Genomic DNA, 25,862 nt, shown 5'->3' with positions numbered 1-25,862 from the left:
GTATTATACATGACTTGGCCATGGAAGTGTCTGTTTCTGAATTCACTAGACACTTTATTCATTCTTGGAAAGAAAATGATTCTATTTGGTCAGAAATCTAGTCACCAAAAACATAATTTAAATAATAGGCAGATAATCATCCTTCTTACACCTTACTGCTGATGGCAGTTTCCTAAGTCGGGCCGCTGTGACATCCAGGTTGCAGTTTCTTGTTACAGTTCTCCCACAGACCTTGGCCAAACCAACTTGCACATAGTGATGAGGAACAACCACTCATCGGTAAGATTCAGGCTGGATCTGTTTCCTGGTCAGGATCAACATGGATCTAGAACATTCCTTCAGCAAACCCTCTATGTTGACTCCTCCATTCACAAGTGTGCTGTGCCCACTGTGTGCTGACCACTGAGCACTGGGAGAAAAGCCTAACAGGGTTTCTGCCCTCTAAAACTTACATTCTCGTCGAGAAGGCAGTATAAGCGTGCGCGAGGGATAGGAGAACAACTCGAGGGAGAATTAAGATTATAAGAGGTGACAGAAGATCAGTGTCCAGTTTCCTTCAGAATGCCTCCAAGAGCAGAGACCAGATCTGTACATCCTTAAAGGTCTGCTGAGAAACCCGCAACAGTTGCAGGCTCAAAGCAGTCTTTGTGTCTGATTTCCTTTTTTTAATTTTTAATTTAGATACATCTTACATTCTGTACTGTAATAGGCCCATGCTTGTTTTAGTATGATCACTGATAGTCACACGAGGTTTACAAGATGTCAGGCACTGTTCTGAGAACTTTTGAAACGTAACACACTTGATCCTTATAATAATCCTTTGTAGGATTAATCAAATGCAAATCACCTACCAGTCACAATATTTAACATTCCCTTGCCCCAATTATGTGGGTACAAACAGTGCTCCAGGAAGATATATCCATGTCATGGCCCAGGATACTGAGGATTAAGGGCCCCAGCTTCACTGACAGGTAGAGCTGTGTTTAAAAACTGGCTGTCACTCACCTACTGGGTGACTTGGAACGGTTTGCTTAAATGTCTTGGAGCCTGGGTTTTCCCATTTGCAAATGGCGATGATCATGACCCTTTCTTATATAAAGATCGGATGAAATAACGTGTCTAGCACCCGCACAGCACCTCTTTGGCACTTATTCAACGGTAGTTGTTATCAGAAATCGATGAAAAGATATTGCGGTGGTGTGATAGAGTGCCAGGTGAGTCACTTGGGTAGGACACGCAGGGCAGGACCAGAGAGGCCTGGGGAACCTAGGCAGAGGAGGGCGGGGGAGGGCTTGGGGTGAGCCTAAGGAAGATGGGAGGAGGGTCTTCCAGGTTGTGGGGGTTGCCTGGGCAAGAGCAGGGGAGAGGACTCGGGGTCCCAGTTTTAGGCTGGTGTGACCCAAAGGGAGAGATCATTTGGGGACCAGTGGGCAGTAAAGAGATGAGCCCACACAATCACAGCTGTGAGTTGGGAAAGTTTTTTTAACTTGCAGAGAGAAACTGGGGCCCAAATCAGTTAAACAGGCCGCTGCACTGGTCCCAGGAACCAGAAACCAGAACCAAGATGCTCCCAGATACAGTCAGTAGTAGGTCCTGGCGCTGGCTGGATTTGAGGGCCGACAGAGATGACTTGGAAATTCTGGGAAGATGAGAGCAGGAATCACATAAATAACAAAGTTCTACGGAGGGGAATGTTTGGGGTGATGGGGAAATGAGCTGGATTTAAGTCAGGGTGAAGTCAAAGTGCTGACTGCTGTAAATGGCCCATGAACAGTGCAGATAGGAGGTTTAAATGCAGGTGCTTTGGCACAAATACCTGGAGTGGGCGATGCTTTGAGACCATGGGAGCCTCACTTTGTCCCTGAATTCTGGCCAAGTGACTCCATCCCTCTGGGTGCTTTGGTTTTCTCATCTATAAAATGGGAACAACACTAACCCCTTACAGGGATGGTAAGAGGAATCACAAGAACCAGTTTACAGAAGAGATTACTGTACAGAAATTAACTCGCTGAAGCTGCCTACTAACCTAGCAGTTGTAAAATGTTATAAACCTGACCCTACATACAGGAAATGGAGGGAAACAGCTGCAGAAGCCTTTGGATTCAAACCTGGGCTCAAGGCTCCACCACGTGGAACCTTGGGCAAGTCACTTCGCCCCCGTTTGAGTCTCCTGGGTATCTTCATCTGTATCATCAGAGAATAGCTCCCTGAATGGGCGGCTGTGAGCTTGAGCACAGCCTGGCTCAAATATTGGCTCTTGCTGGCTCTGCAGGTCCTAGCACCCTACTCACAAAGCACATGAAGCCTGTTGTGTGCCAGGTCCTGTGCTGGGTGCTTATTAAGCTGAAATGAAGGACCCAGTCTGTGCCTTCCTGCAAGCCAGCGACGGCAGGGTGTTCCCTGTGATCGTGGGAGCGTGTGCTGTGCTCTGCAGTTGTAGGGGAAGGTTGAGAAAGTTCCTTGGGTGAATCAAGTGTGTGAAAGCCTCTCATGTTGGGGACTCACAAAATCTGTTTCTTTGTACTCCCGGCTTTATCAATATGAGTGACAGTGACAGTACAGGTGTCCCTGAACCATCTTACCTTTGTGGGTTTGGAGGTTGGGCTGCATCTCTTAAAAGCATTTGGCAATTTCAGATAAAAGAAAAGAAAAACCACACACAATCTCACCACCCACTTTGAACCCCATGGAAGATTTTTGGATCCTTACTGGGATCATGCTGTGAATAAGACAAAAATGTGCCTTTTATTCACAATTGACCTAAGCATTTTTCTGTTTTGTTTGTTTGTTTGGCTGCTTCTTCATAACCTTTTTAATGGCATGCTATTACGCTGCGTGGCTATACAGCAAGCAGTTAATGTAATCGTTTCCCTGTTAATTTTTAACTCTGTAAATGACAGCGCAGCAAACATCCTTTTTTGGTTGCGTCACATTCATTCATCAACCGACATTTATTGGGCATTGTCAATGTCCCAGGCAGAGCTGTGGACTCTGAAAATGCAGTGATGAGCAAGATAAAGCCCCCGTTTTTCGGTCGAGCTTACATTCTAGTAGTCAGGAAGTTTTTCCACTTAAGAAAAATTGGAAAGGAGTCAGGTAGATAGACCCAGCTCTGGGAAACCCTCTTCAAAGAGGTGATCAGACAAAGGCAGGTATTTTTGACTTTCTGAGAAAAAAAGTGTTCCTAGGTTCTTAATTCCCAGAAGTGAAATTTACTGGGTCAGAGATACATGAAACATGTAGGGTGTTTTAGACATTTTGCCAACTGCTTTCCAAATCTCCCAGCAGCGTTCATTTCACTGCATCCTCTCCAGCATGGTGTATTATACTTAATTTTTTTTTCTGATTTGATAGCTGAACCTTATATCTCACTGTTTTAACTTTCATATGTTAGGTCGCTAATGAGGCTGAACTCTTAATTTGTAATAAGCATTTTAGCCATTTGTACGTCCTCTTCTGTGAATTGTTTGTTCCCATCCTTTGGGCTACATTGTCTGATGTGTATTAGGACAAGAACTGCTTGTAGTGGACATTCAGGCATGTGAGGAGCCAGATTTCCTCTACATGTAACCAAGGAAGGCTTTGTTGAAAAAATGGATTATAAGGAAGTCCCTATCAAAGGCTGGGAGGAATGTAGTCCTAACAAAGGGTTGTTAATCCAGGTACAATAGAATTGCTACTATTTATTTAATGCCTGCTTAGTTCCAGGCATTTTCTAGGCATAACCATTAATCTCATAACCCTGCAAAACATGAGGAATTATCCCCATTTTATAGATGGGGAAACAATGCTTTATGCTCAGAGGGATTTGCCTAAACACACACCCACTGATAAGTGGCACTTGTGGGATTTGAACCAGATCTCATGTGTCAGACTTCTCACAGGAGATCAGGTAGTAGGTAAGGCAGGTAGAATGTATATGGGCATAAACATATATGTTAAGTCTGCAGGATGAGGTTTGGCACAGTTGACAGACATAGAAAACAAAGTTATGGTTACGGGGGTTGAGGGGAGGGGATGGGAAGGGAGTGGGAAGTGATAAATTGGGAGTTCGAGATTTGCAGATACTAACTACTGTATATAAAATAGAGAAACATGTTATACTGTATAGCCCAGAAAACTATATTCAGTATCTTGTAGTAATCTATATTGGAAAACAATATGAAAAGGAATATATATGTGTATATGTATGACTGAAACATTATGCTGTACACCAGAAATTGACACAACACTGTAAACTGACTATACTTCAATTAAAACAAAATTTTAAAAAAAGCAGATGGGGAGCCTATTTGAGGATGGTGAGAACCTGGCATATATACTACGAGTTGATGAAGATAAATGGGTTTGCATTCCCTTTCCGATTAAAGGAGAGAATCAAGACAAAGACAGAAGTTAGAGCATTCAAAAGAGACTCATCTGATGTATAGATTTGAGGCTAGAATGGAAAAAACAGTAAGAAGTAGTTTGATGGGGGAGGTTATAGCTCAGTGGTAGAGCGCATGCTTAGCATGCAGGCGGTCCTAGTTTCAATCCCCAGTACCTCCATTAAAAAAATAATAATAATAAACAAACAAACCAACCAACCTAATGACTCCCCCAAAAGTAACTTAAAAAAAAAAGTGGTCTGATTTAGTGACAGCCTGGGTGAGTGGTTGAGAGAGGCCTACAGAAATATGATGCTTCAGGGTCCACACTTAAGGAAGTATTAGAACTCCCTCGCACCTCTGTGACCACTGACTCTTCTTATCATGGAAACTGAGTGCTCCTCCTTTCAGTGGCCGCTTCTTTAAGCTCTGTTTTCCCATCCACAGACCATGGCTCCTTGGCCTGAAGTGGAGAATGCCCAGCCTAACTCTGATAAATACATTGAAGGCACCGCTGGTCAGCAGTCCACCACGCTTGCAAAAGACAAGGAAACCAACAAAGGTAAGTTTCAGCCCTCAGCCCTGGGCTGGCCCCCTGGGAGGACCTCGGGAGACTCGGGCCTGGCTCCTCATTCCTCATGGCCTTCACTGCTTGTTTGGGCAGATGACACTGGGACCCCTGCAACCAAGATGGAACTTCTGCCATCCTATTCCACCGTGGCACTGATAGAGGAGCGCACAGAGGTGGAGGACCCCTGGGACCTGCCTGAGCTTAAGGACAAGGGGATCAAGTGGTCAGGTAAGAATGAGGCCGGGGGGGCAGGCCGGAGGGGTGGCCTGTTGACAAGGGGTTGAGGTCACTGTCTTCACCGTGTCACCTCCTTTGTGTCATCCTCTGCCCTCCATTGTCCAAGATAAGGGATACCACTCGTCAGTCTTGGAGGCTCATGAGTCAGGCATCCCGTGATGTCTGAGGGATCTTTTGTTCTTTCATTCATTCAACAAATGTGCCAGCACCGGGATTATAACCAAGCCAGATCCTGTGCTACTCCTTATAATCCATTTTGTGCTGGACCAGGTCTGAGGTACTGTGGGAGGTGTGGTGGATGCAGCAGTAAACAGATGAGGCCCCTTCTCAGAGAGTCCTGGAGATGGGGGGCTCTCCCCAAATGAGGGCATCAGGAAAGACTTACTGGAAACAGACTATACAGACAGGACAACTGGGGTGCAAGCAAAGGCTGCCTTTCTTTTCCAGGCAGGGTCTGAGGTCTGTCTGCAGATCAGACAGCCAGCAGGGGGGAAGGGGGCTGGGAAGGGGGCAAGAACCTTCTGAAAAGCAAGTGGAGAAAACAGCAGCGAGGATGTAGCATTGTAGGATGTCTGAGGGCCTCAGGCCCTCTCCAAGTGGTGGCTGTGATTGCTACCTTACTCCCACTTTGTAGAAAACACTCTGTGCTGTTCTGAAGGTGCTTGGGAGACCCATTATCTCTGACCCCACACCTAGCAGGTGGTAAGTGCTCTTAACCGACTCATCAGTGACAGCTGTTCAGCTGGGCATGGCGCCTGGTTTGCCTTTGTATGCCCCAGAATCCACTGAACCCCTCCTCCCAGAGGCAAATCCTTTTAGAGACATGCACAGCAGGTGTCACTAAGTGGACTGCTGTGGTGACTGCTTTGAAAACTGCAACCATGGATGCATCCCATCTCTCAGACTTGCTGTACCTAAGAGCTTATGGCTTCCTGGTTGGGATGAGAGGTGGCGGAGTTCTGAGCTCACTGTCAAACATCTCAGTGTTTCAGACACTAATATCCTTCGTGCCTTTTCCCTTCCTCCAGAGAGAGACACCAAAGGGAAGATTTTCTGTGTCTTCCAAGGCATTGGGAAATTAATTATGCTCCTGGTATTTCTCTACTTCTTCGTGTGCTCCTTGGATGTTCTCAGCAGTGCCTTCCAGCTGGTTGGAGGTATGGATAAGAGAGGTGAAAGGTCCGGGGTGGGAGAGGTGTTCTCATGGAATTTGGCTCAGAACGTCACAAGTCAGCAAGCTCTCTCCTGCTGCATCCTCCTGGAGTGTTTTAGGTTTCAGATCATCCTTCACAAGACAATGCCCCCATTTTACAGAAGAGAAAAACCAAGGCCTATAAAAGGTTTATGACTGGCTGGCTAAAGTGGCAGAAGCCAGGGTCAGGGCTAAAGCCAAGGCCAGACTATCAGCTCCTTGTGTTTGCTCATGAATCCGGGACAGGAAGTTGTTCGACTTAAAGACTTATCTGAGAGATCCCTACTGTCTTTAGGCCTCTCCACCCGAGGGGATTAGTAGATAAAAGTGTTCTACAGGCTAAAGCAACAACCAAAAATCAAAGCTGGCCTTTCCAGGAGAAGGACAGAGGTCCTATGCTGAGGGAATATGTTTAGGGAGTTGCCTAAACATCTCCCAGTTCTGAGTGTGGCTCAGAAGAGAAGTCACCATGTGCTCGGTCACCTGTGTATCCCCACTGGGCCACAGCAGTGACAGCCAAGAGCCAGCCTTCTGAATGCCTACTGGGTGTAGGCGTGGTCTAAGACATTCCTTCCCAGAGTCCCTCCCATGTACAGAGGAATGGGCTGAGGCTGAGGAGTTCCCTGCCCAGCAAGCACTAGGCTTCACAGCCTTGTAACTGGCACAGTGGGATTCCAACTCAGATCCAGTGACACAGAAGACCAGGGATTTCTGCAGTCATTGGTGCCTTTCTTGAGAACTCATCTTTGTGACCTGGGAGAACTAGGGGAGAATGAGGGGCAGACTGACCTGCTGGATGCCGCTTTTGGTCCCCCTGGTCCATAAGGGGCCTCACTCTCTCTCTCAGACAAGCAGTTCCACTCTCCACTCTTCTTTTAAAAAATGAACTGGGGGATGGACTGATGGTCTCAGAGGCACAATCTCAAAAATGATGCTTCCAGCATTCAGTACAGGCTGGAGCTAGGGGCTGGGGTTTAGGGAGGTAGATAGAGAAGAATGAGAAGATGTGCTTGGATTGAGCCATCTTCTGAATTGGGAATACATCCCAGAGACTAGAATTAGGGCATCAGGAGATGCACTGGCACTCATCAAGCCAACCAAGTACTGAGCTGAGGCCAGGCTTGTGATCAGAGAGACTAGACAAGGGCTTGCTGATGGAAGTGGTTCAAGGATGGGAGGGTGCAGGGTGAAAGGACAAGAGGAATAAGGGTGTGTGGGGAACAGAAGCAGAGACATGGCATCAGAGCAGCACTGGGGAGAAGCCTGTGGAAGCCAGATGCCCTAGGTACCAGCGGGGCTGAGGCCGAGCTCCCCAACCCACAGCCAGCTGGCCTTGACTGGAGACTTCCGTTAACCCAGCACCCACCTAACCCCCATGGCCGTGGGTTTGTTTTTCAGGAAAGGTGGCTGGCCAATTCTTCAGCAACAACTCCATTATGACCAACCCTGTGGCGGGGTTGATGATCGGGGTGCTGGTGACAGTCCTGGTGCAGAGCTCCAGCACCTCCACATCCATCATTGTCAGCATGGTGGCCTCGTCATGTAAGTCCAGGCACCCCTGAGCCCAGACACACTTCAGGCACTTATCTGTTCATCTGGGGACACTGGGATTTACTCTGAATATGTCCAGGCTTGGACTATATTGTGTTGTCCAACTCTGTGTTCTGCTTAGATCCTAGGCAGCCTCCCATTTCCATTCCCATGCGGAGTCTGAAAAGTGGCCTGAAAGTTTGAAGACTCAGTCAGTTCTGAATTCTCCATAACTGCGTCACCCAGTCCAGCAGCCACTAGCTACATGAGGCTCTTTCATTTTATTTAACCGTGAATGCAGCTGCTCGGTTGCACTAGCTGTATTTCAAGGGCTCAGTAGCCACATGTAGCTGGAGGCTGCATCCTGGATTGTGCAAAGGTAGAACATTGCCACCACTGCTCTTCATGCCGAGAATAGAGACACAGAGTCACATCGCAATATTGACTTGGAGGCAATTGAGCCTGGGGAGCTGACATCCCAAACTCGAACTTGCTAGACATTCACTCTAAGTTGGGATAAGACCCTCTGAGGGGGACCAGTTTGAACTGGTGAACTTCCAGCCCAGACCAACATTTTAGCTAAAGTTAACTAGAACTTTTCTGCACCAAATTAGAAAAAGGTTCATTACTTTTCAAATATGTTACTTTCGTATGTTAGAATGTTGTGGCAATAAACTGATTTTGTTAGAAAAAAATTATACTTCTGGAAATTTGCCATCATAAATATATACAAGTCCTTAAACATGATTTCCTGGTCTGCTTTAAGCTAGCCTTGCATCTGTAATAGGGCAGACAGAGAAATTTAGAAAGGAATTTTTAAACTGGGGTCCATAGAAGGGCTTCATGGAGCCTGTGAATTCCCTGAAATTAAGTGCTGGAATTTTTTTTTTTTTGGATATATATGTTTATTTCTTTGGTGAGCTGCCCTGTCTTTTATCAGATCCACACAGCAAGGTATAGACCCAAAAGAGTTTAAGAATTACTACTTCAGGGAGTTGCCAGCCTGAATGCCAGCTGGCCTTGGGCCACATCAGGAACATGGCCAGGCTGCCTTCCTAAATTTGCTAACTTAACTCTTTTCCACTCTCCAGTGCTGACTGTGAGGACTGCCATCCCCATTGTCATGGGGGCCAACATTGGGACCTCAATCACCAACACCATCGTGGCTCTCATGCAGGCAGGAGACCGGAATGAGTTCAGAAGGTAGGAGGCTCAGAATCAGCCTTGGTCACCTTCAGGCGGACCAGTGTTGACCTAACTAACCAATGACAGCATGTTTGTTATCCGTGGATCTCTTAGAATGAGCCACAGTGGAGTACAGCTGGGGATTGGGGTCACTTCCTGGTTGATTACACTCAGCTCCCTGATCTGCAGGGCTGGGATGGTAGTGTCTGTCCTCACTGTGTTGTCTAAAGGTGTTAACACCATCATGCAGATAGATGCTCAGCAAGGTGCCTGGCACACAGTCAGGGCTCCCTAAACACAGTCCTTGCTGAAAGCCTGACCTGCTGTGTAGTGTAGTTAAAACAAGGCCACTTAGGATAAGATTTACTATCCTGCTTAGTCAGAAATACTTATAACTTCCTAAAGCTTCCATTTTTGGCCAGTTCAACCCACGCCACTTTTCCTTTGTTCTTCACTCACATGCCAATAAAAGGCAAAATGCATAAGATCTGAAAGTGGGGCGGGGTGCATATAGGCAAAGGAAACCCTTTTCTTCCAAAAGGTTAATGTGAAAATTAAGCACATTTTCCAGCCTCTATTCTAAGTGGTGATGGGCTTTTTCTAGACCTTGTTAAAACAGAGAAGCAGTTCTCTGCTGGTCCACATGGCGTGCTCAACTGTGGCCTTGGACAGATGGCGTTAAACAGGCTGGCTGGGGGCTGGCAAACAGCATCCCTCGTCCATGGGTGAACTGGCAGATGTCCTCAGAGCCATTCATTTGCTCTCAGCCATAGCTAAGCTCATTTGGTCTCTGATGTGATGTTCTGAGGATCGAAATAATAACGCATATTACCTGGGGTGTTTGCTAATTTGATTTTCTCAAAAAGCTGAGTAGACTTTTCTGTATTTATTTATGGTGGGGGAGATTAGGTTTTTATTTATTTATTCATTTATTTTAAAAAATTTGAGGGGGAGATCATTAGTTCTATGTATTTTATTTATTATTAGTTTAGTTTTTAAAAAAATTTTTTTTAATTGAGGTAGTGGGAATTGAACCTAGGACCTCATGCATGCTAAGCGTGTGCTCTATCATTTGAGCTATACCCCCTGCCCTTATTTATTTATTTTTATTGGAGGTACTGGGGATTGAAGCCAGGCTTTCATGTACGCTAAGCATGCACTCGGCCACTGAGCTATACCTTTCCCCGTGCCCCATTTTATTAATGTAGAAATATAAAGAGGTTAAGTAACTTCACAGAGGGGCATAGCTGGGACTCAATCCAGGTTTTCTTGTTGGAGATTTTGGATTCTTTTCAATGTTAGACTAATTTTTGCCTCTGGGTGTATAAACATACGATCTATGAAAGAGCCCACACATTGGGAATATAATTGCCCGAGTTCACCCCCTGTTTGGGATATTTAAATAGACTACTTTCAGTATCATCTTTGGAGATGTGACCCATTCTTTCCTGGTTAATTCTGTCCTAGATAGATTCCTAGAACAATAATTACTGTATCAGACACCTATAAGGCTTGTTACACATTTTGCTAAACTACTAAGAAATGTTTGTATCACTTTACATCAGCACCGAATGAAAATGTCCTAAAGCACCCTCTCCAGGAAGAATAAGTTAACTTTGTAAAATATCAGTTAATAGGGCAGGTGACAATTTGTACTTGCAGCTAAATAAATGGCAAATGCCTTTTATTCCTAGTGAGGTAAAGCATTTCCCCCTACATGTTTAACGGCTTCTGTCCGTTCACGTCCCATGTCCTGTTTGGTTTTCGATATTTTCTGACATGCAGATGTTTTTTAAAGGAGCATTCTTTGAGGGGAAAAAAAGGTATCTTAATCTGGAGCTAGATAAGGTGGATTTCAGGGGGCCTCTGTGAGTCTTCTCAGATAGATGCAGAGTGTGATCTATATTAGCTTTGTTTCCTGTGAAGACTGTTCAAATGTTTGATTAAAGTCTCAAGCTCCTAAAGAATTCAATTGTGTAGAAGGCTTTGATGGTCACCTTCATACCAGCCCCCACCTTTCCGAAAGGAAGGTTGTCTTCAGAATGCACAATTCGAAAGTGGTCCTGATGAAGTTTTTTCAAATAGGGCTTGCTGAGCTAATTATTGCAGCCAGAACACATCTAGTTCCCTTTTCTCCCAAGCAGAATGGACAGAGTTCTGTCTGATCTGGTGGAAAAGGCCGCTCTGCCAGGCAGTGGGAGATGAGGGTCCTGGGCCCAGCGCTCTTGCAGTGGTCTTCCATTCCTCTATGCCTGCTGGCCCTCAGTTTCCTCATCTGTCGGCTGGGGATATGACAGATTTGGGGACTGCTGTGAGAACAAAACTAAGTGAGATTGCACACATGCAGGCAGATAGGTGACAACTGGCAGATGATACAAGTGATGACCTGCCTGAACGGATGCCCAAGTGCTGCTTGACTAAGCTGGTGGTCAGCTTGGGGTGGGGCTCCCGTCTTGCAGGGCCTTTGCTGGGGCCACAATCCATGACTTCTTCAACTGGCTCTCCGTACTGGTGCTCTTGCCTCTGGAGGCTGCCAGCTCTTACCTGGAGAGGCTGACCAACCTGGTGGTGGACTCCTTCCACTTCAAGAGCGGAGAGGATGCCCCGGAACTTCTGAAAGTGATCACAGATCCCTTCACGAAGCTCATCATCCAGGTAACCTGGCTTCCTTCAGAGAAGGAAAAACACTCACCCCTCTCCCTTCTCCCTGTCCTACTCAGCCGGGGAGAGATGGAAGAGATGGACAAGGGTCAGAACTTCAAGGACACCCGATCCGATAGAATAATTGGCTTCAACCTGTGTATCATCTTTATTGGGGTGGGGGTGGGAAGTGCTTCTGAGACTCCGGGACTCTCCATGGACACTTGGGCACTTTGTCCCCACTACTGGCCTCAGCACCCGTGGGCTCACTGGCACAGTAGTTCTCCACTCCTCGCCAAAGAGGGAGAGGTTACTGCCTTTCCTTCCATCTCACCGCACTACTCACTAGGATATGTCCGTATTATTGAGATAAATGAAAGAAGGCTTTGTGGACGTTGCCTTGGGGAGAAGGGGCCAGCTTGGACCTTGCCCTTTCACTCTTACCTTCTGTTTTTTTCTGTCACTCAGTCATCCAGTAAGTATCTACCACCTGCTTCCTAGATACTGGTCCATTGTTCATACAATTATTCATTTATTAAGTCCCCGCTAACATCCAGGTGCTGTGCTCCACCCTGAGAGTGCAGATAGAGTGAGTCCCAACTCACCACTGCAGGGGCTCACAATCCGGTTCACATCCTCAGAGCCCCTCTTAACAGCTTAACGTGTCCGTCCCACCTCAGTCCTGAGGACGTGCTGACTCTCTTCTGTCAATTGCCTTCCTCAGCTGGATAAAGATGTTATCAACCAAATTGCGATGAATGATGAAACAGCTAAAAACAAGAGTCTGATCAAGATTTGGTGCAAGACTTTTACCAACGTGGTAAGTTTCTAAGAGTATTGCTGGGTAGGTAAACCTCCTGTGTCTATTCTTGATAAAGAAAAACCTTTCATTGAAACTGGGCAAATAAAAGGTAAGGGAAAAGAAAAACTGGGGACTCCTGAAAAATCAAAACTAGCCAGTGAGAATCCTTAAGTCCTTGAATGCTGGATGGACAGATGTTATGCAGTAGGACAGACAGACGCAGCCCACATCGTGAGCACATCGTTCCTGGCTTATTTTCATGTCTCTTGGCTTATCTCTGGTGCCTCCTTGTTTCCATTTATGGAGGGACCTAAGGAAACAGTGCATCATGCTTATAGATGCACAAATGGGTGTGCCTCCCCCCACACCCCCACATTGCCCACCACTCCCCGCTGGAAGTGTGTGTTGAGGACTATACATAGCATTTCTCATGTTTGCCATCCAGACTGAGAGGAATGTCACTGTCCCCTCACCTGAGAACTGCACCTCCCCTTCCCTCTGTTGGACGGATGGTTTGTACACCTGGACCATCAAGAATGTGACCTACCAGGAGAACATCGCCAAGTGTGAGTGAGACTCACAGAGCATCAGCCGCCGGGAAGGGCTGTCTGGGGTGATGACGGTTATTTCTTATCCATGTGGAGCCCCAGTAAGTGAAGGAAATAAGGGCAGTAAGACTCACTGAGCATGATTCTATACCAGCCAGTGAGTTGTGTATTTTCACAGCAGAGGAAACTAAGGCTTAGGGACAGGGGACAGGCCTAAGGTCCTGCTGTGAGGGGCAGAACTAGGACTTGAAGCTCAGTTCCCCAGCAATGTCAGAAGGATTCAGAACTCTTCGACAGATTCCAGAGTTCTCCCTCCATGGGCTTTGGCATCTCTTTGGCAGTAACTCCAGGGAGATGACAGCCAGATTTGAAGGAGATGTGGGGCACACACAGAACAGTTCCATTCACCTTTGAGTCATGAGTCCCTACTGTACAGCCAGCTCTGTCCAAGGCACTAGCGCTATAGCACTAAACCAAGCAGTGGGCCTACATGATGCTCCAGTAATTTTATAAGCTATATTGTTGCCCCTGGAATTTTTTATGGGCCAGACATTAGTTCTTCTAATTATTCCTTACATGCTCATTTGCATATCTCTGCTTCTCATTTTCTCCATGCACACCCCCTCCTCAGAATTAATCCTGAGCCATATCCAGTTGGGGTTTATCTCACAGAATCAAGTGAACTTATCACCTCCCATGTTCTAAGAGCTATACATCCATTGATACAACCATGTTTTTCTGGAATTATTATAGGAACACACAGGGTTTTGTTTTGTTTTGTTTTAAAGGAGTTTTTCAATTAGCAATAGCTCCCACTTGCCCATCCTACCTCACCTTGCTCTTCAAACACTTTGTTGTAGGTATCTTCAGTAGCATGAGTAAAACACTGGATGGGATGTAGAGGTAGAAGGATGGGGCGGGAGGCCTGGGTTTGCCCCTGGATTTTATTTCATCTTCATGATGATGAGATTCATTGGCCAGAACAAAGCCCCAGGGCTATACTTTGCTGCAAAGGAAGCTGGGATGTGTGGTCTCTACTCTGGGCTGTCATGCGTCAAGCTGACAACCAAGATTCTGTTCCTATGAGACAGAAAGATGTTGGGGAATAAATAACGATCTGTGGCTGTCAGGGGCTCCATGCCCTCCTAAGCAGGGCTTTCCATGTTGTCTTCAGGCAAGCACATCTTCGTGAGTTTCAGCCTTCCAGATGTTGCCGTGGGCGTCATCCTGCTGGTAGTGTCCCTGCTAGTCCTCTGCAGCTGCCTGATCCTAATTGTCAAGCTCCTGGGCTCCGTGCTCAGGGGACAGGTAGCTGTTATCATCAAGAAGACCATCAACACAGGTGAGCACACTGCCCCTCATTCCAGACTTTCTAGGGGATGGCATCACTGTGTCCCCCCGACTCAAGGGAGGGCTCTGCGTGGAGTTTCTTTCTTGGATCTGATACGTTGCTGAAATTAGGATGCCGTTCACCCTTGAAATCTTTCTTGGTGTCGTGGGTGGGGCCTGGGAAGCAGGCACAAACTTTCATCACTTGTTTGCAAGGTCCAGTGAAAGAGCCAGCAGAGCTGGCTCAAATCCAGAGAGCTATGAGACAGGCCTTCCTTCCTGGCAGGTGCCTTATTTGCCCAGGACTCTACTGGGTCTGTCAGGATCCCTGTGGAAAAGGCTGATGAAGTTCACCCTGGTCCCTACTTCCCTCCATCTCTTGGGAAGAAAACAGGGTACTGAATAAATGCATCACTGAGGCAACCAGTGAGGCTCCATTGGCCAAGAGGGGCTCCTGCTGAGTATGGCACCCTGGCCAATGTGAGTGTCCCCGTGAAACCTCATGAAGTGGGGCTGAAGAAGTCTACCTCCCAGGGAAGTCATGAGGACGAGCTGAGGGGCTCTATTCATGCAGACTACACAGGGCCTGATCCTCTGCTGATGTGGCCGAGGGCGGGGTCTGTAGGGCTTCCATGCTGCCTCATCTTTCTCCAGTGCCCCTTCAGGTGGAAACAAAGGTGGAGTGTGTGCAGTGCTGGGAGACCAGGACAGCAGGAAAGACAGAGGTTCTGAGTGCTCCAAGTGCTTTGTGGGAGGAAGGTTGTTCCTTAGATGATGTCTTAGTCGGTTCAGCTGCTGTAACATTCTCATAGCTTAAACAGCAGAAATCTATTTCTCCCAGTCCTGGAGACTGGGAGAGCCAAGGTCAAGGCACCAGCACGACTGGGTTCTGATGAGGCACCCACTTCCTGGTTTACAGATGGCCACCTTCTCACTGTCCTCACATAGAGGAGGGAGTGGAGAGGAAGCAAGCTCTTTCTTCTGCGAAAGCACCAATCCACTCATCAAGACTCCAGCCTCATGGCCTAATTACCACCCAAAGGCCTCATGTCCTAATATAATCACATTGGGGGTTAGTTTCAACACATGAATTTAGCCTGGGGCAGGGGGGAGGCGGGGAGGTATGTGGACACAAACATTCCATCTGTAACAGATGGGAGATGGGTTCAGCATTCAGACCTCCAGTGAACGTGTTTTTGTCTTCATAACATATACCCACATCCTTGGTTCCACCATCTGAATATGCAAGGTGAAAGGATGCTGATAATCCAATTTACAGTTTCAGACCTCAGTGTGGTGGGGAGGCTTTTATACAACCTGTCCCCCTGGCCAGCCATGCCCCCTGGGTCCTACAGAGGTACCAGCTGGGCCTCCAGCCCATGCCTTCCCCAGGACTGTGACACATCTTTTTATCCTCTGTCTTCCAGATTTCCCTTTCCCCTTTGCCTGGTTGACTGGCTACCTGGCCATCCTCGTTGGGGCAGGCATGACCTTCATCGTTCAGAGTAGCTCCGTGTTCACATCTGCTATGACCCCGCTGATCGGTGAGTTTCTCTCTCTGGCCACCATTACCATCTCCTGTCATCTTCTGGGGCTGATGCTATGGGCTTTGTATTTTCACCCTCCCTAGGTATTGGTGTGATATCCATTGAGAGGGTATATCCACTCACACTGGGCGCCAACCTCGGCACCACCACCACAGCCATCCTGGCCGCCTTAGCCAGCCCCGGCAGTACTTTGAGGAGCTCAATCCAGGTCAGGAAATAATTGCATGGGGCAGGGGCTCTGTGGGTGGGATCCAACCCCATCTGTGGTCTTGCAAGCAAATGGTTTCTAACCAAGAAACCAAGCCGTGCTTTTCTCTGTTATGTCCAAAACTGTGATGTGGAGAAGTCACAGGGAGACAGATTTGAGACAAAAGTCAAAGGCATCTACTTCTTAGAGTGGTAGTCAGACTTCCATCACCAGCAGTTGTTTAAACAAAGGTGGGGGTGACCATTTTGATAGAAGTGACAAAGGTATTCAGGAAGCATAGACACCACTTCCCATCTCCTTGCCCTTCTCTTGGTGAACTCTGCCTGGACGTTGGGAGGTCATGTGTGTCCTAGGCCTGGCATTGAGAAGAATCAGGGGAACCTGCTATGCCTGGAACAACTCGGTCACCTTGCGCAAGATGACCTTTAGCATTTGAATCATTGTCCCACCATTTACACACTAAGCAACCTTAAACAGATGACCTAACCTTTGAGCATCAATTCCCTTATCTGAAAAATGGGAACCATAATCCTCATCTCAGGATTATTATAAATGAGGCACTGTCTAAAGCCATGCTGTCAATAGAAATATAAAATGAGTATAGAATATATGAGCCACTCATGAAATTTGAAATTTTTTAGTGGGCACATATTTAAAAAGTAAAAAGGAACAGGGAGATTAATTTAAATAATGTACTTGATTTAACCCATTATCATTACAACATGTAACTGATCTAAAAAAGAATGATATTTTATATTCCTTTTCGGACTAAGTCTTTGAAATCCAGTGTGTATTTTGCACTTATGCCACACCTGAATGGACAGTGGCTCATGTATCAAGACAGGGCTGGTCCAGCGCCCCCAGTGTGTTGCTCGGCACCTGGTGGGCACACATAGCCAAGTGAAAGTGTGTGGCCTCTGGAGCCAGGCTACCTGGCTTTGAATCCCATCTATCACCTCCCACCTGTGTGATGCTAGGAAAATTGCTTAACCTCGTGGTGCCTCAATTTCCTCCTATGTCAAATGGGGATAACGCTGCCACCTCATAGGATATTTTTTGACGATTGAAGTAATCCACATAAAGTGCTTGGAATACTTGCCTCGCACAGAGTAAACGCTCTACACACAGCAGCTGCTGCTGCTGTTATTTGTTATTAACTGTGACCATCCTTACCCTTCTCTCTCCCCTCTCTAGAATAGGGCCACTGAGCCAAGAAAGCCAGCTATCATGCAAGCCTTTCCTTCTTCCCCACTAGCTCTTAACTGCTCAGCTGGAAGCAGTGGGGTCAAGGCACTGGGTGGCAAGTTCATTGCTGGATTTGGCCTAAAGGACTTCAGACCCTGATGACTGAGCTGTGATTCAGCCGGTCACCTCCCTTGCCGTCCCTCTCATGCCCTCCAAACACATAGTAGGTAACACAGCTCCTGCTCTGGGCTGAGCTGTGAAAGCAAGGAAGACCTATGATTCTGCTACTAGATGACCCTCTCTGCGCCCCGACTCCCGAGCAGCAGACCCATTCACCCGTCAACCTTTTGTGTTTCAGATTGCCCTGTGCCACTTTTTCTTCAACATCTCAGGAATCTTGCTGTGGTACCCAATCCCGTTCACCCGCCTGCCCATCCGCCTGGCCAAGGGGCTGGGCAGCATCTCCGCTAAGTACCGCTGGTTTGCCATCGTCTACCTGATCATCTTATTCTTCCTGGTCCCGCTGTTAGTGTTTGGCCTCTCACTGGCTGGCTGGCCAGTGCTGGTGGGCGTGGGGGTGCCCATCATCTTCGTGATCTTGCTGGTGCTGTTCATCAGGCTCCTGCAGTCCCGCTGCCCGCGTGCCCTGCCCCGGAAGCTCCAGAACTGGGACTTCCTGCCCTTGTGGATGCACTCGCTGAAGCCCTGGGACAGGGTGATCTCCAAGCTCACCAGCTGCTGTCAGCAGCGCTGCTGCTGCTGCTGCGGCGTGTGCTGCCGCGTCTGCTGTCAGCTGTGTGGCTGCCCCAATTGCTGCCGCTGCAGCGGGTGCTGCAAGGACCTGGAGGAGGTGCAGGATGTCCCCGTTAAGTCCCCCCAGGCTTTTGATAACATGGCCATGGACAAAGAGGCCCAGGACGGGGTCCCCAAGTCCATGGTAGATACAAAGATCACCATCACAGCCTTGTAGGGCGGGGCTGCCTGGAGGCGGGAAAAGGGTCCCACAGCCCACGCACTCATCCTCCTTCCTGGTTCTGCATGCCTTCCTCCAACTCCACCTCCATGGGGATTTGTTCCCCATCGAGAAATGACATCCGTCCTCACTCGCATTCCCTTAGCCCAGTGTATCAGCCTACACGTAGTTCCATCTCAGCCCCGCGCTCCCGCTCCCTGGGTCTTCCATACCCAGGATGGCGCAGAAACACACTGGGGAAACCTGGCCAGAGAGATGATTACAGCCACCCCTGCACACAGCTGGGCTGGTCACTGGGACTTTTTTTTTTTCATACTCAAGCCATCCTCTTCCAAAGGAAAAGCCCCAAGGAAGGAATTTATGGAAGGTTCTCAAAGGCCCATAAATACAGATACTTTTTCTTTATCCTGATACAGCTCAGGCTTCTGACAGCTTCAGACCAATGACAGGCTTTAATAACCAAGAGCGGCTGCTCCCGGGCGTGCTTGCCCCACAGCAGCCCAGTTCAGGGGAAACTGTGTAACTGTTTGGGGACTTGGAGGAGCCTTTGCCGCTTCATGTTGCAGAGCAACGCTCCCCAAATCCCCTGTCAGGGTTTTCTCACCTGGGCAGGGATGGCCAGTCCAAGCCATTTATCTGCTGTGCCCTCTGAGTTTCCAAGATGGGAGCCACATCTGAGCTGCAGAGAGGGGTTCAGAAAGGTGCGGCTCAGTCTTCCTAAAGAGAGAGTGGTCCTGCCTGTGAGCTGGCAGATGGAAGAAGAGAGCAAGGGAGCGGTGAACATCTGGGGGAGATGGTTAATCTGGCTAATTTAGAAGCCAAATTGGCTGACATTTTGGCTAAAGCCTAGTGCTACTCTCTTGTTCAGATAAAAATCATCTCAGCCGAGTCTTTTGGAATAAGATATGCAGGTTCTCCGAGTCCCCTCCACTGTGCCACCTTGAATCCTAGGAGGTGCGTAAACATGAAACAGTTCTACACCTCTCTGCCGCATCGCTCCCTGTGCAGGATGACAGACTGGGTCAGCTTTTGGTGATCAGCTTCTGTCCATACACCCACCCATCTGTCCCTCCAAGCCAGAACCCGTTTTTCAAACATTCTCCCATATCCCCATAGACGAACTTTGATTTTCTGTCCTCTCACCATGCCTGCAAAGCTCAAAACTTTTCACGTGGGAAAAATCAAGGGCAGAAATCAGGGCATGACTATAGACTGCTCACAGAACCACAGAATCATCAGGTGGCAGTGGGGACTGTGTGTGTCTGTGGGTCCAAGGAGTGTGCCCCTTGTCCCAGATGCCTTCTCTGTGCCTTCTAGAGCCCCCCGTTGTATTTATACCTCCTCTTTCCATTGCTCCTTACCCTCAGTTCTCCCGGAGAGTTTCAGCTGAGTCTGGGAAAAGGTGTCAGTGCAGTTGTGTGCCAAGACCCTGCTCTCCCCTCTCCCCACCCTCGCTTCTCCATCCTTTTCACAGGTTGGGGTACCAAACTGAGCCTCCCCTGATCTTCCTTGTATAGATATCGATTCCCAACCAGAGCCATTAATACTATATATTTATACTCATGCAACTGTACAGCATTTTTCATAAGTTATGTAGTAAATAGTACTGTGATTTGTGTTATGAAGTGCTCTCATTTGGAGACAAGGCTGGGTTCTACTAACACCACCTTTGTATATTTTGTAATTCTGCTTTTTAAATATGCTTCTCCAGCCACACCCATGCCATACACCCTGTAAATATGTAAGTTAAGCCTGGTCAGGGCTGTGGCCCTCTTTATACTCTGATTTTAAAAAATTGAATCCTTGTACCTGCATTGATTGTATTTTTTTACTGGTTGTGGGACCTGAGAAATAAACAAGATAATCAAATCCAAAAGGATTGGTTTGCTTTCAGTTACAGGGAAATACAGGCCTCCTGGATCTATTTTCTAAAAATTTCAGGGCTTTTCCCTCACTGAACGTCACTACTCACCAACAGCTCCAGCTGCAGGATTTGTGGGACCCCTCATTCAAAGAGTGGGGAAAGTGCCCATTAGAGGCCCTAAGGGTATCAAGATTTCCTTTCTTCCACTGTCTCTCTCGACTCATCTTTTAAAAAAATTGCTATTTAATGCCGTTCTAAGTTGAAAATTTTACATTTAAATCGTTAGTGTGAATTTTAAGGTTCTCTTTGTATTGTGTGATGCCAGCTTTAAATGCAAGCAAGAGCTTTTTAAGTGAAATGCAGTGTTCCCGGAATTACACAACTCACATTTTGTAGCTCATAAACATATTTCGTTCCTACCAGAACCGCCGGGACACTGCACAAAACTGACTCAACTGTTTTCGTTTCTTGATGTGTGCACACTCTACAGATGCTCCCTACCTCGCTGGTGAGTAAGGAAGCAATGAAAGGGAAAAGAACCACAGGCCGCCCTTATCTTCTGTGTCACTTCCAGCCGTGAGTGGGTTGCTAATGCAGGGAAGTAACACGAGTGACAAAGGATACGATAGGGTTTCTCAGTCATCTCTTTTGTTGTATTTGAAGAAAATTCTGGCGTGAACGGAAAGCATGGCTTCTTGGGGTGATCAGTGGCCCCGCTCAATCAGCTGGAGACATAACACACTTGCCCTTGCTGCACCCTCACTCATCGTGGGTCTACTGGAGTTCCGTACTCATGGCGCCTGGCCAATGCCAGCTGTGAATGGGGCGGCAAAGAACCGCGGCCACACCTATGACCGTTTGCCTCTGTTCACACCCATGCTCTGTTGTCCCTTTGGAACTAACTTACAAAACTGGAAGTTAAAAGATAAAATTAGGTCATTTGCAGCAACATGGATGGACCAGGAGATTGTCATACTAAGTGGAGCAAGCCAGAAAGAAAGAAAAATACCAAAGGATATCACTTCTATATGGAATCTAAGAAAATGACACAAATGAACTTACTTACAAAATAAAAACAGACTCACAGACATAGAAAACAAACTATGGTTACTCGGTGAGGAAGCAAGGGTTGGGTGGAGAGATAAAGTGGGAGTTCAGGATTTGTAGACAATAGCTACTATACATAAAATAAACAAAATGCTACTGTAGAGCACAGGGAACTATATTCAGTGCCTTGTAATGGCCTATAATGAAAAAGAATATGAAAAGGAACATATAGATGTATAACTGAATCACTATGCTGTACAGCAGAAATTAATATAACGTTGTAAACTGACTATATTTCAAATTTTTTTTTGATGGGGGTAGGCAATTAGGTTTATTTTTACTTATTTTTTAATGGAGGTACTGGGGATTGAACCCAGGCCCTAATGCATGTGAAGTATGCACTTTACCACTGAGCCAAATCCTTTTCCCTTATACTTCAGTTTTTTAAAAAGATGAAATTATGAAGAATTGCAGGACCCTGACAGCGTTTCAGCCAAGAATGAGGCCCTTCTGGGCATTGGGGTCCTATATGACTGCATGCTCAAGCAGCTGGCCCTGCCCACCACCCCATACCAATCAAAGTGTTAAAGAAGAGTTGATTTAAACTAAGAAATGTGTGCAAGGGGACTATAAATTGGTAGCGACTCTCTGCGGCAGCCGAAGCATGTACAGAGGGCTAGGTCAGCACAGTAGAATGATGTTCACTTGGGGACTGGGATCATTTTGGAGGGTTGGGATCCATTCCTGGCTGTGTCATTTACTAGCAAACCTATTAGCCTTACTCAATATCAATTTCCTTATATGGAATATGGGACTTGACACTTGGCTTCCTGTGGTTATTAAAACAAGGTAATGTACGTAAATGTTTAGCCAGGGGGTGGTTTACTCTAAGTGCCTGGCATACAGTTATGCATCACAATATAGGGGACCAACATGCATGGAAGTTGTACAAGATACACGCTTGTTTGAATTTTTCTTTCCCTGAGTATTTCCAAAGTGAAATGTCAAGTCAGGAAAGCTGCTATCAACCAAAGCCACCGAGGCCAGAACTGACTTTGAATTCTTTATTAGGATGAGTTGAACTAGTGTCACCTGACTCATCTCCAGCTGGACCTAGGGTCAGTCAGAGGACAGGGCTAAGAGGCAGGCAGGGACAGGATGCCTTAGCATTTAGGAAACAAACTCTTGTCTTCTACGAATGACTCGCTTTCTGCTCCCAATCAAGGAAGTGGTAGTGGCATTGTTTTACAAGGATTTTTATGGTATTTTTTTAATCAAGCTTAAAAGTGCAATAGTCCTAGAGAGTTTACAGCCGTCGACATTGTCTTTTGCCCTGTCCCTCCACGTGTCTTGTCTGGTCCTCCAGAAGCAACCCTTTCCGATTCTTTTAGTGTTTCCGGAATATTGCTCCATAATCATCATATGATTATAACGGCTTTTTCTTAATGTATCTATTCACCTGTTTTTCAGTAGATGAGGTTTAGCTTTCACACAGTCTGCCCACTGATGCCCATTTTCCAAACCAGTAGTCAATATTTATATTATTGTGATTATATGATTATGATTAAACTAAATAGAACTAAATAGTAGACCAACACTATTTTCGTTCTGGAGTTATTTATATCTATGCTGTCAGATCTGTAAATATTTTTTCTTTATTGCTCCAAAGTGTCTGATAAACTTTTGGTTTCCTTCTTTTTCTTTCTTTCTTTTTTTTTTTTTAAACTCTTATCTTCTTGACTCAGTATGGAATAGTGGTTCTGTGTGCCTTTCAAGCAACTGTTATCATAGGCTTTGCCACTCTCCTAGGATGGATACCCTGTTTTCTTGAGTTTATGTTTTATTTATTTACTGTCTAATGTGCTTGGATTACCCAAAACAGGGTAAACATTTTGAGTCCATGCATATATGAGAATTTATTTTGTCCTCACAGCCCAAAAAATCCATCCCAAATTGCTGACCTACATTGTGAGCAAATAAAATGGTGGTTGTTTTTAAGGCATTAAGTTTTGGGGTTGTTTGTCACACAGCACTATATAACTGATACAGAACCCACCCTTCCAAAGTGTAGACTTTTTCTTAAGTCCACTGTTCTTCCTGCACCTCATTTTCAACCACCTGTCCTTCTTATCATGGCTCCTTTGGTTTAATTCCTTCAGAGAAAAAAATTTCTCCTATCTCCTTCCTGGTGTGGTAGAGCAAACCAGGGGTGGGTTATTTAATTATTAGTTTCAACTTAATGTTATTGATGTGTTGTATTAGAATAAATCATCCTCCTTGGGTACAGGCTACCATAAGCCTGTGAATAAATGGGCTAAGTTATGCTGCCATAATATAAAATTGTGCTTCTTCATTTGGCTCAGGTGAATTACATAGATGGAGTGTTAGTGCTGAGATTTTAGCTTCACAGTCTTCAGTGGAGTCGTAGAAGTCAGTAAATAACCTCTCTTTCAGATGTTACTTGGAAGCAATTGAAAAATAAGACAGAAGATAGAATCATGGAGATGAAAATATCCATGTCTTTACTATGGAAGCTGATTGCAAGACGTGACTCTCCGCTCTGCAAAGGAGGAAAAAGCTTGCTAACATGCCACCCTTGAATTAAACCCATTTATTCACTCGGTCACAGGCAGATGTGAATGGCACAGGTGTCCCCTATGGGGGCAGACCTGCCCTGAGGTTACAGTCAAATGGGACCCTGTGGGTTCTAAAACTGAGCATGGGACCCTGTGGGTTCTAAAGCTGAGCATGTTCTATTTCTTCTCCCAGACTCACCAGTAAGTTCAGTGGGAGGCCCATACTGTGCCTGCGTGGAGGTTCCAGGGCAGATCTAGGTTCCCTTCAAACACTCTAGTTGGGGTTGGAGAGCCACCAGCTACAACTAACAGCAGCTGAGGCCCCTAGAGAGGTATCTCTGTGCATCAGTTCATTGTCATTGGAGCCTGAAGAGTTACTTATCTCTGCTCAGTGAAGCGGATTCAGAGAACTTAGCTGATGGTCCCAACTGATGGATTCCACACTTACATGTGGAATATAAAAAATAAAACAAACTAGTGACTATAACAACAAAAAAACAATCACAGATATAGAAAACAAATTAGTGGTTACCAGTGGGGAGAGGGAAGCAGGGAGGGTCATAATATGGGTAGGGTATTGATTGAAAGGCTGCAAACTACTATGTATAAAATCAATAAGCTGCAAGGATGTATTGTTCAGTACAAGGAATCTAGCCAATATTTTATAACTATAAGTGGGGTATCATCTTTAAAAATTGTGAATCACTATGTTGTACACCTGAAACTTATATAATAAATTATATATACTTCAATTATATAAAGGCCAATCAGATATACTTCAATTAAATACAATTCACACTCAAATACATTTTTTTTAAAAGATGGTGGGATTTGAATTCAAAGCCCAAGATTCTGTCCACTGAACCATGCGCCTTGCCACTCAGTAGTCCAAGGTTACACGCACCGGAGTTGAAGTGCAAGGCGTTCTGGGGGGAAGAAGTTTAGGGAGAGTAGGTGGAAGAGTCCAGGGGTAAGAAATACAGGGCATGGCACTCAAGCCTTACCGGGTGTGATAAACACGTACTGACACTCACCAGTTCCTATCTCAAACCCCCAGGGCCAGCTCCCTTGTCCTCACAGGCGCCCTGGTCCTTGAGTGAAGTATGTGTGAGGCACATCGTGAGTTGAGGTAGCAAGTCACTCCCCAGATGCCCAGGGCTGAGGCAAAGGGGAAATGTTTTCTCACCACACGCCACCTCAGAAACAGACAAAAGACTTGAGACTGGCTGGTGGAGGGAGGAAGGCCTTCCTTTTCTTCCCCCTGGAGTTTCAGTCCTGAGTAGCCAATGGAGAAGCTTCGCTCAGGGGATGCTTACATCCCTGGCCCTGGTGATACCCCTGGCCCTCACCGTTCTGTCTAAAAACAGAGACGGGATCTTGTTCCTTCTTTGATCTTCCTATCACCCTCATGTTTGCTCCCCAAGAAAAATGGGAGAGGAAGGCATTAAAAATTTAGATGTGGTAGAGGGAAGAAATTATCCAGAGATCTTTTTGAGATAGAGCAGGAAGTGAGGGTAGAAGCAGGCCAAGTGGTTGGTGGCCTGGGCAGAGGCTGGGGAAGGTTGGCTGTGACCATTAACTCCTGGTTCCCACCCCCTCACACGTTTCTGTCTGGCCGGCAGCCCCCATGTTTCCTCCCTCAGGCCTAGTGAGGCGGCTTCAGCGGAACGACTGAAGAGCGAGGTAGGAGGGTCCTGCAACTGGGTCTGAGAAGAAGTGGCTGGTGGCAGCAGAGAAAACGCTGTGTCTGAGAAGAAGTGCAGTCCACTCTGCCAGCCAGGTGATGTTCAAAATGTCTCACTCATATAGCGCTGGCTAGGAGCCAAGCTGGTGCTGTCAACCAGAGTGGCAGTTCTTGCTCATGTCGCCTCTCCATGTGGTTTGGATTTCACATAGTATGGTGACCAGCTCGAAAAGGGAAATATGCCAAGAGTGGGAAAGAAGACACAAAAGATCTCTTAAGGTCCAGCTTTAGAAGTTAGTAGAGCATCGGTTCTGCCACATTCTGTTGCTCAAAGCAAGGCTAGTCCCAATTCAAGGGGAGAGGAATAGATTTCACCA

General features: G+C 46.5%; 1 protein-coding gene across 4 annotated transcripts in view; it reads left to right on the top strand.

Moving 5' to 3' along the window:
- SLC34A2 (solute carrier family 34 member 2) overlaps positions 1-20,190 on the top strand; it is a 54,041-nt gene extending 33,851 nt beyond the window's left edge. For all 4 annotated transcript variants that reach the window (XM_064487695.1, XM_010991060.3, XM_064487699.1 and 1 more), the window contains 12 exons: positions 4,815-4,929; positions 5,032-5,166; positions 6,204-6,332; positions 7,766-7,909; positions 8,989-9,100; positions 11,542-11,737; positions 12,447-12,542; positions 12,970-13,090; positions 14,247-14,414; positions 15,829-15,945; positions 16,032-16,156; positions 17,700-20,190. In XM_064487695.1, the coding sequence (XP_064343765.1) occupies positions 4,815-4,929; positions 5,032-5,166; positions 6,204-6,332; positions 7,766-7,909; positions 8,989-9,100; positions 11,542-11,737; positions 12,447-12,542; positions 12,970-13,090; positions 14,247-14,414; positions 15,829-15,945; positions 16,032-16,156; positions 17,700-18,311 (2,070 nt within the window). In that variant the 3' untranslated portion in view covers positions 18,312-20,190. The remainder of the gene's footprint in view (positions 1-4,814; positions 4,930-5,031; positions 5,167-6,203; positions 6,333-7,765; positions 7,910-8,988; positions 9,101-11,541; positions 11,738-12,446; positions 12,543-12,969; positions 13,091-14,246; positions 14,415-15,828; positions 15,946-16,031; positions 16,157-17,699) is intronic.
- The last annotated feature ends 5,672 nt before the right edge of the window (positions 20,191-25,862 follow it).

The sequence above is a fragment of the Camelus dromedarius genome, chromosome 1 (genome assembly GCF_036321535.1).
Source record: "Camelus dromedarius isolate mCamDro1 chromosome 1, mCamDro1.pat, whole genome shotgun sequence".
Taxonomy (NCBI): domain Eukaryota; kingdom Metazoa; phylum Chordata; class Mammalia; order Artiodactyla; family Camelidae; genus Camelus; species Camelus dromedarius.
The sequence above is the reverse complement of the archived record's forward strand: the minus strand, read 5'-3'. Positions and strand labels throughout refer to the sequence as shown.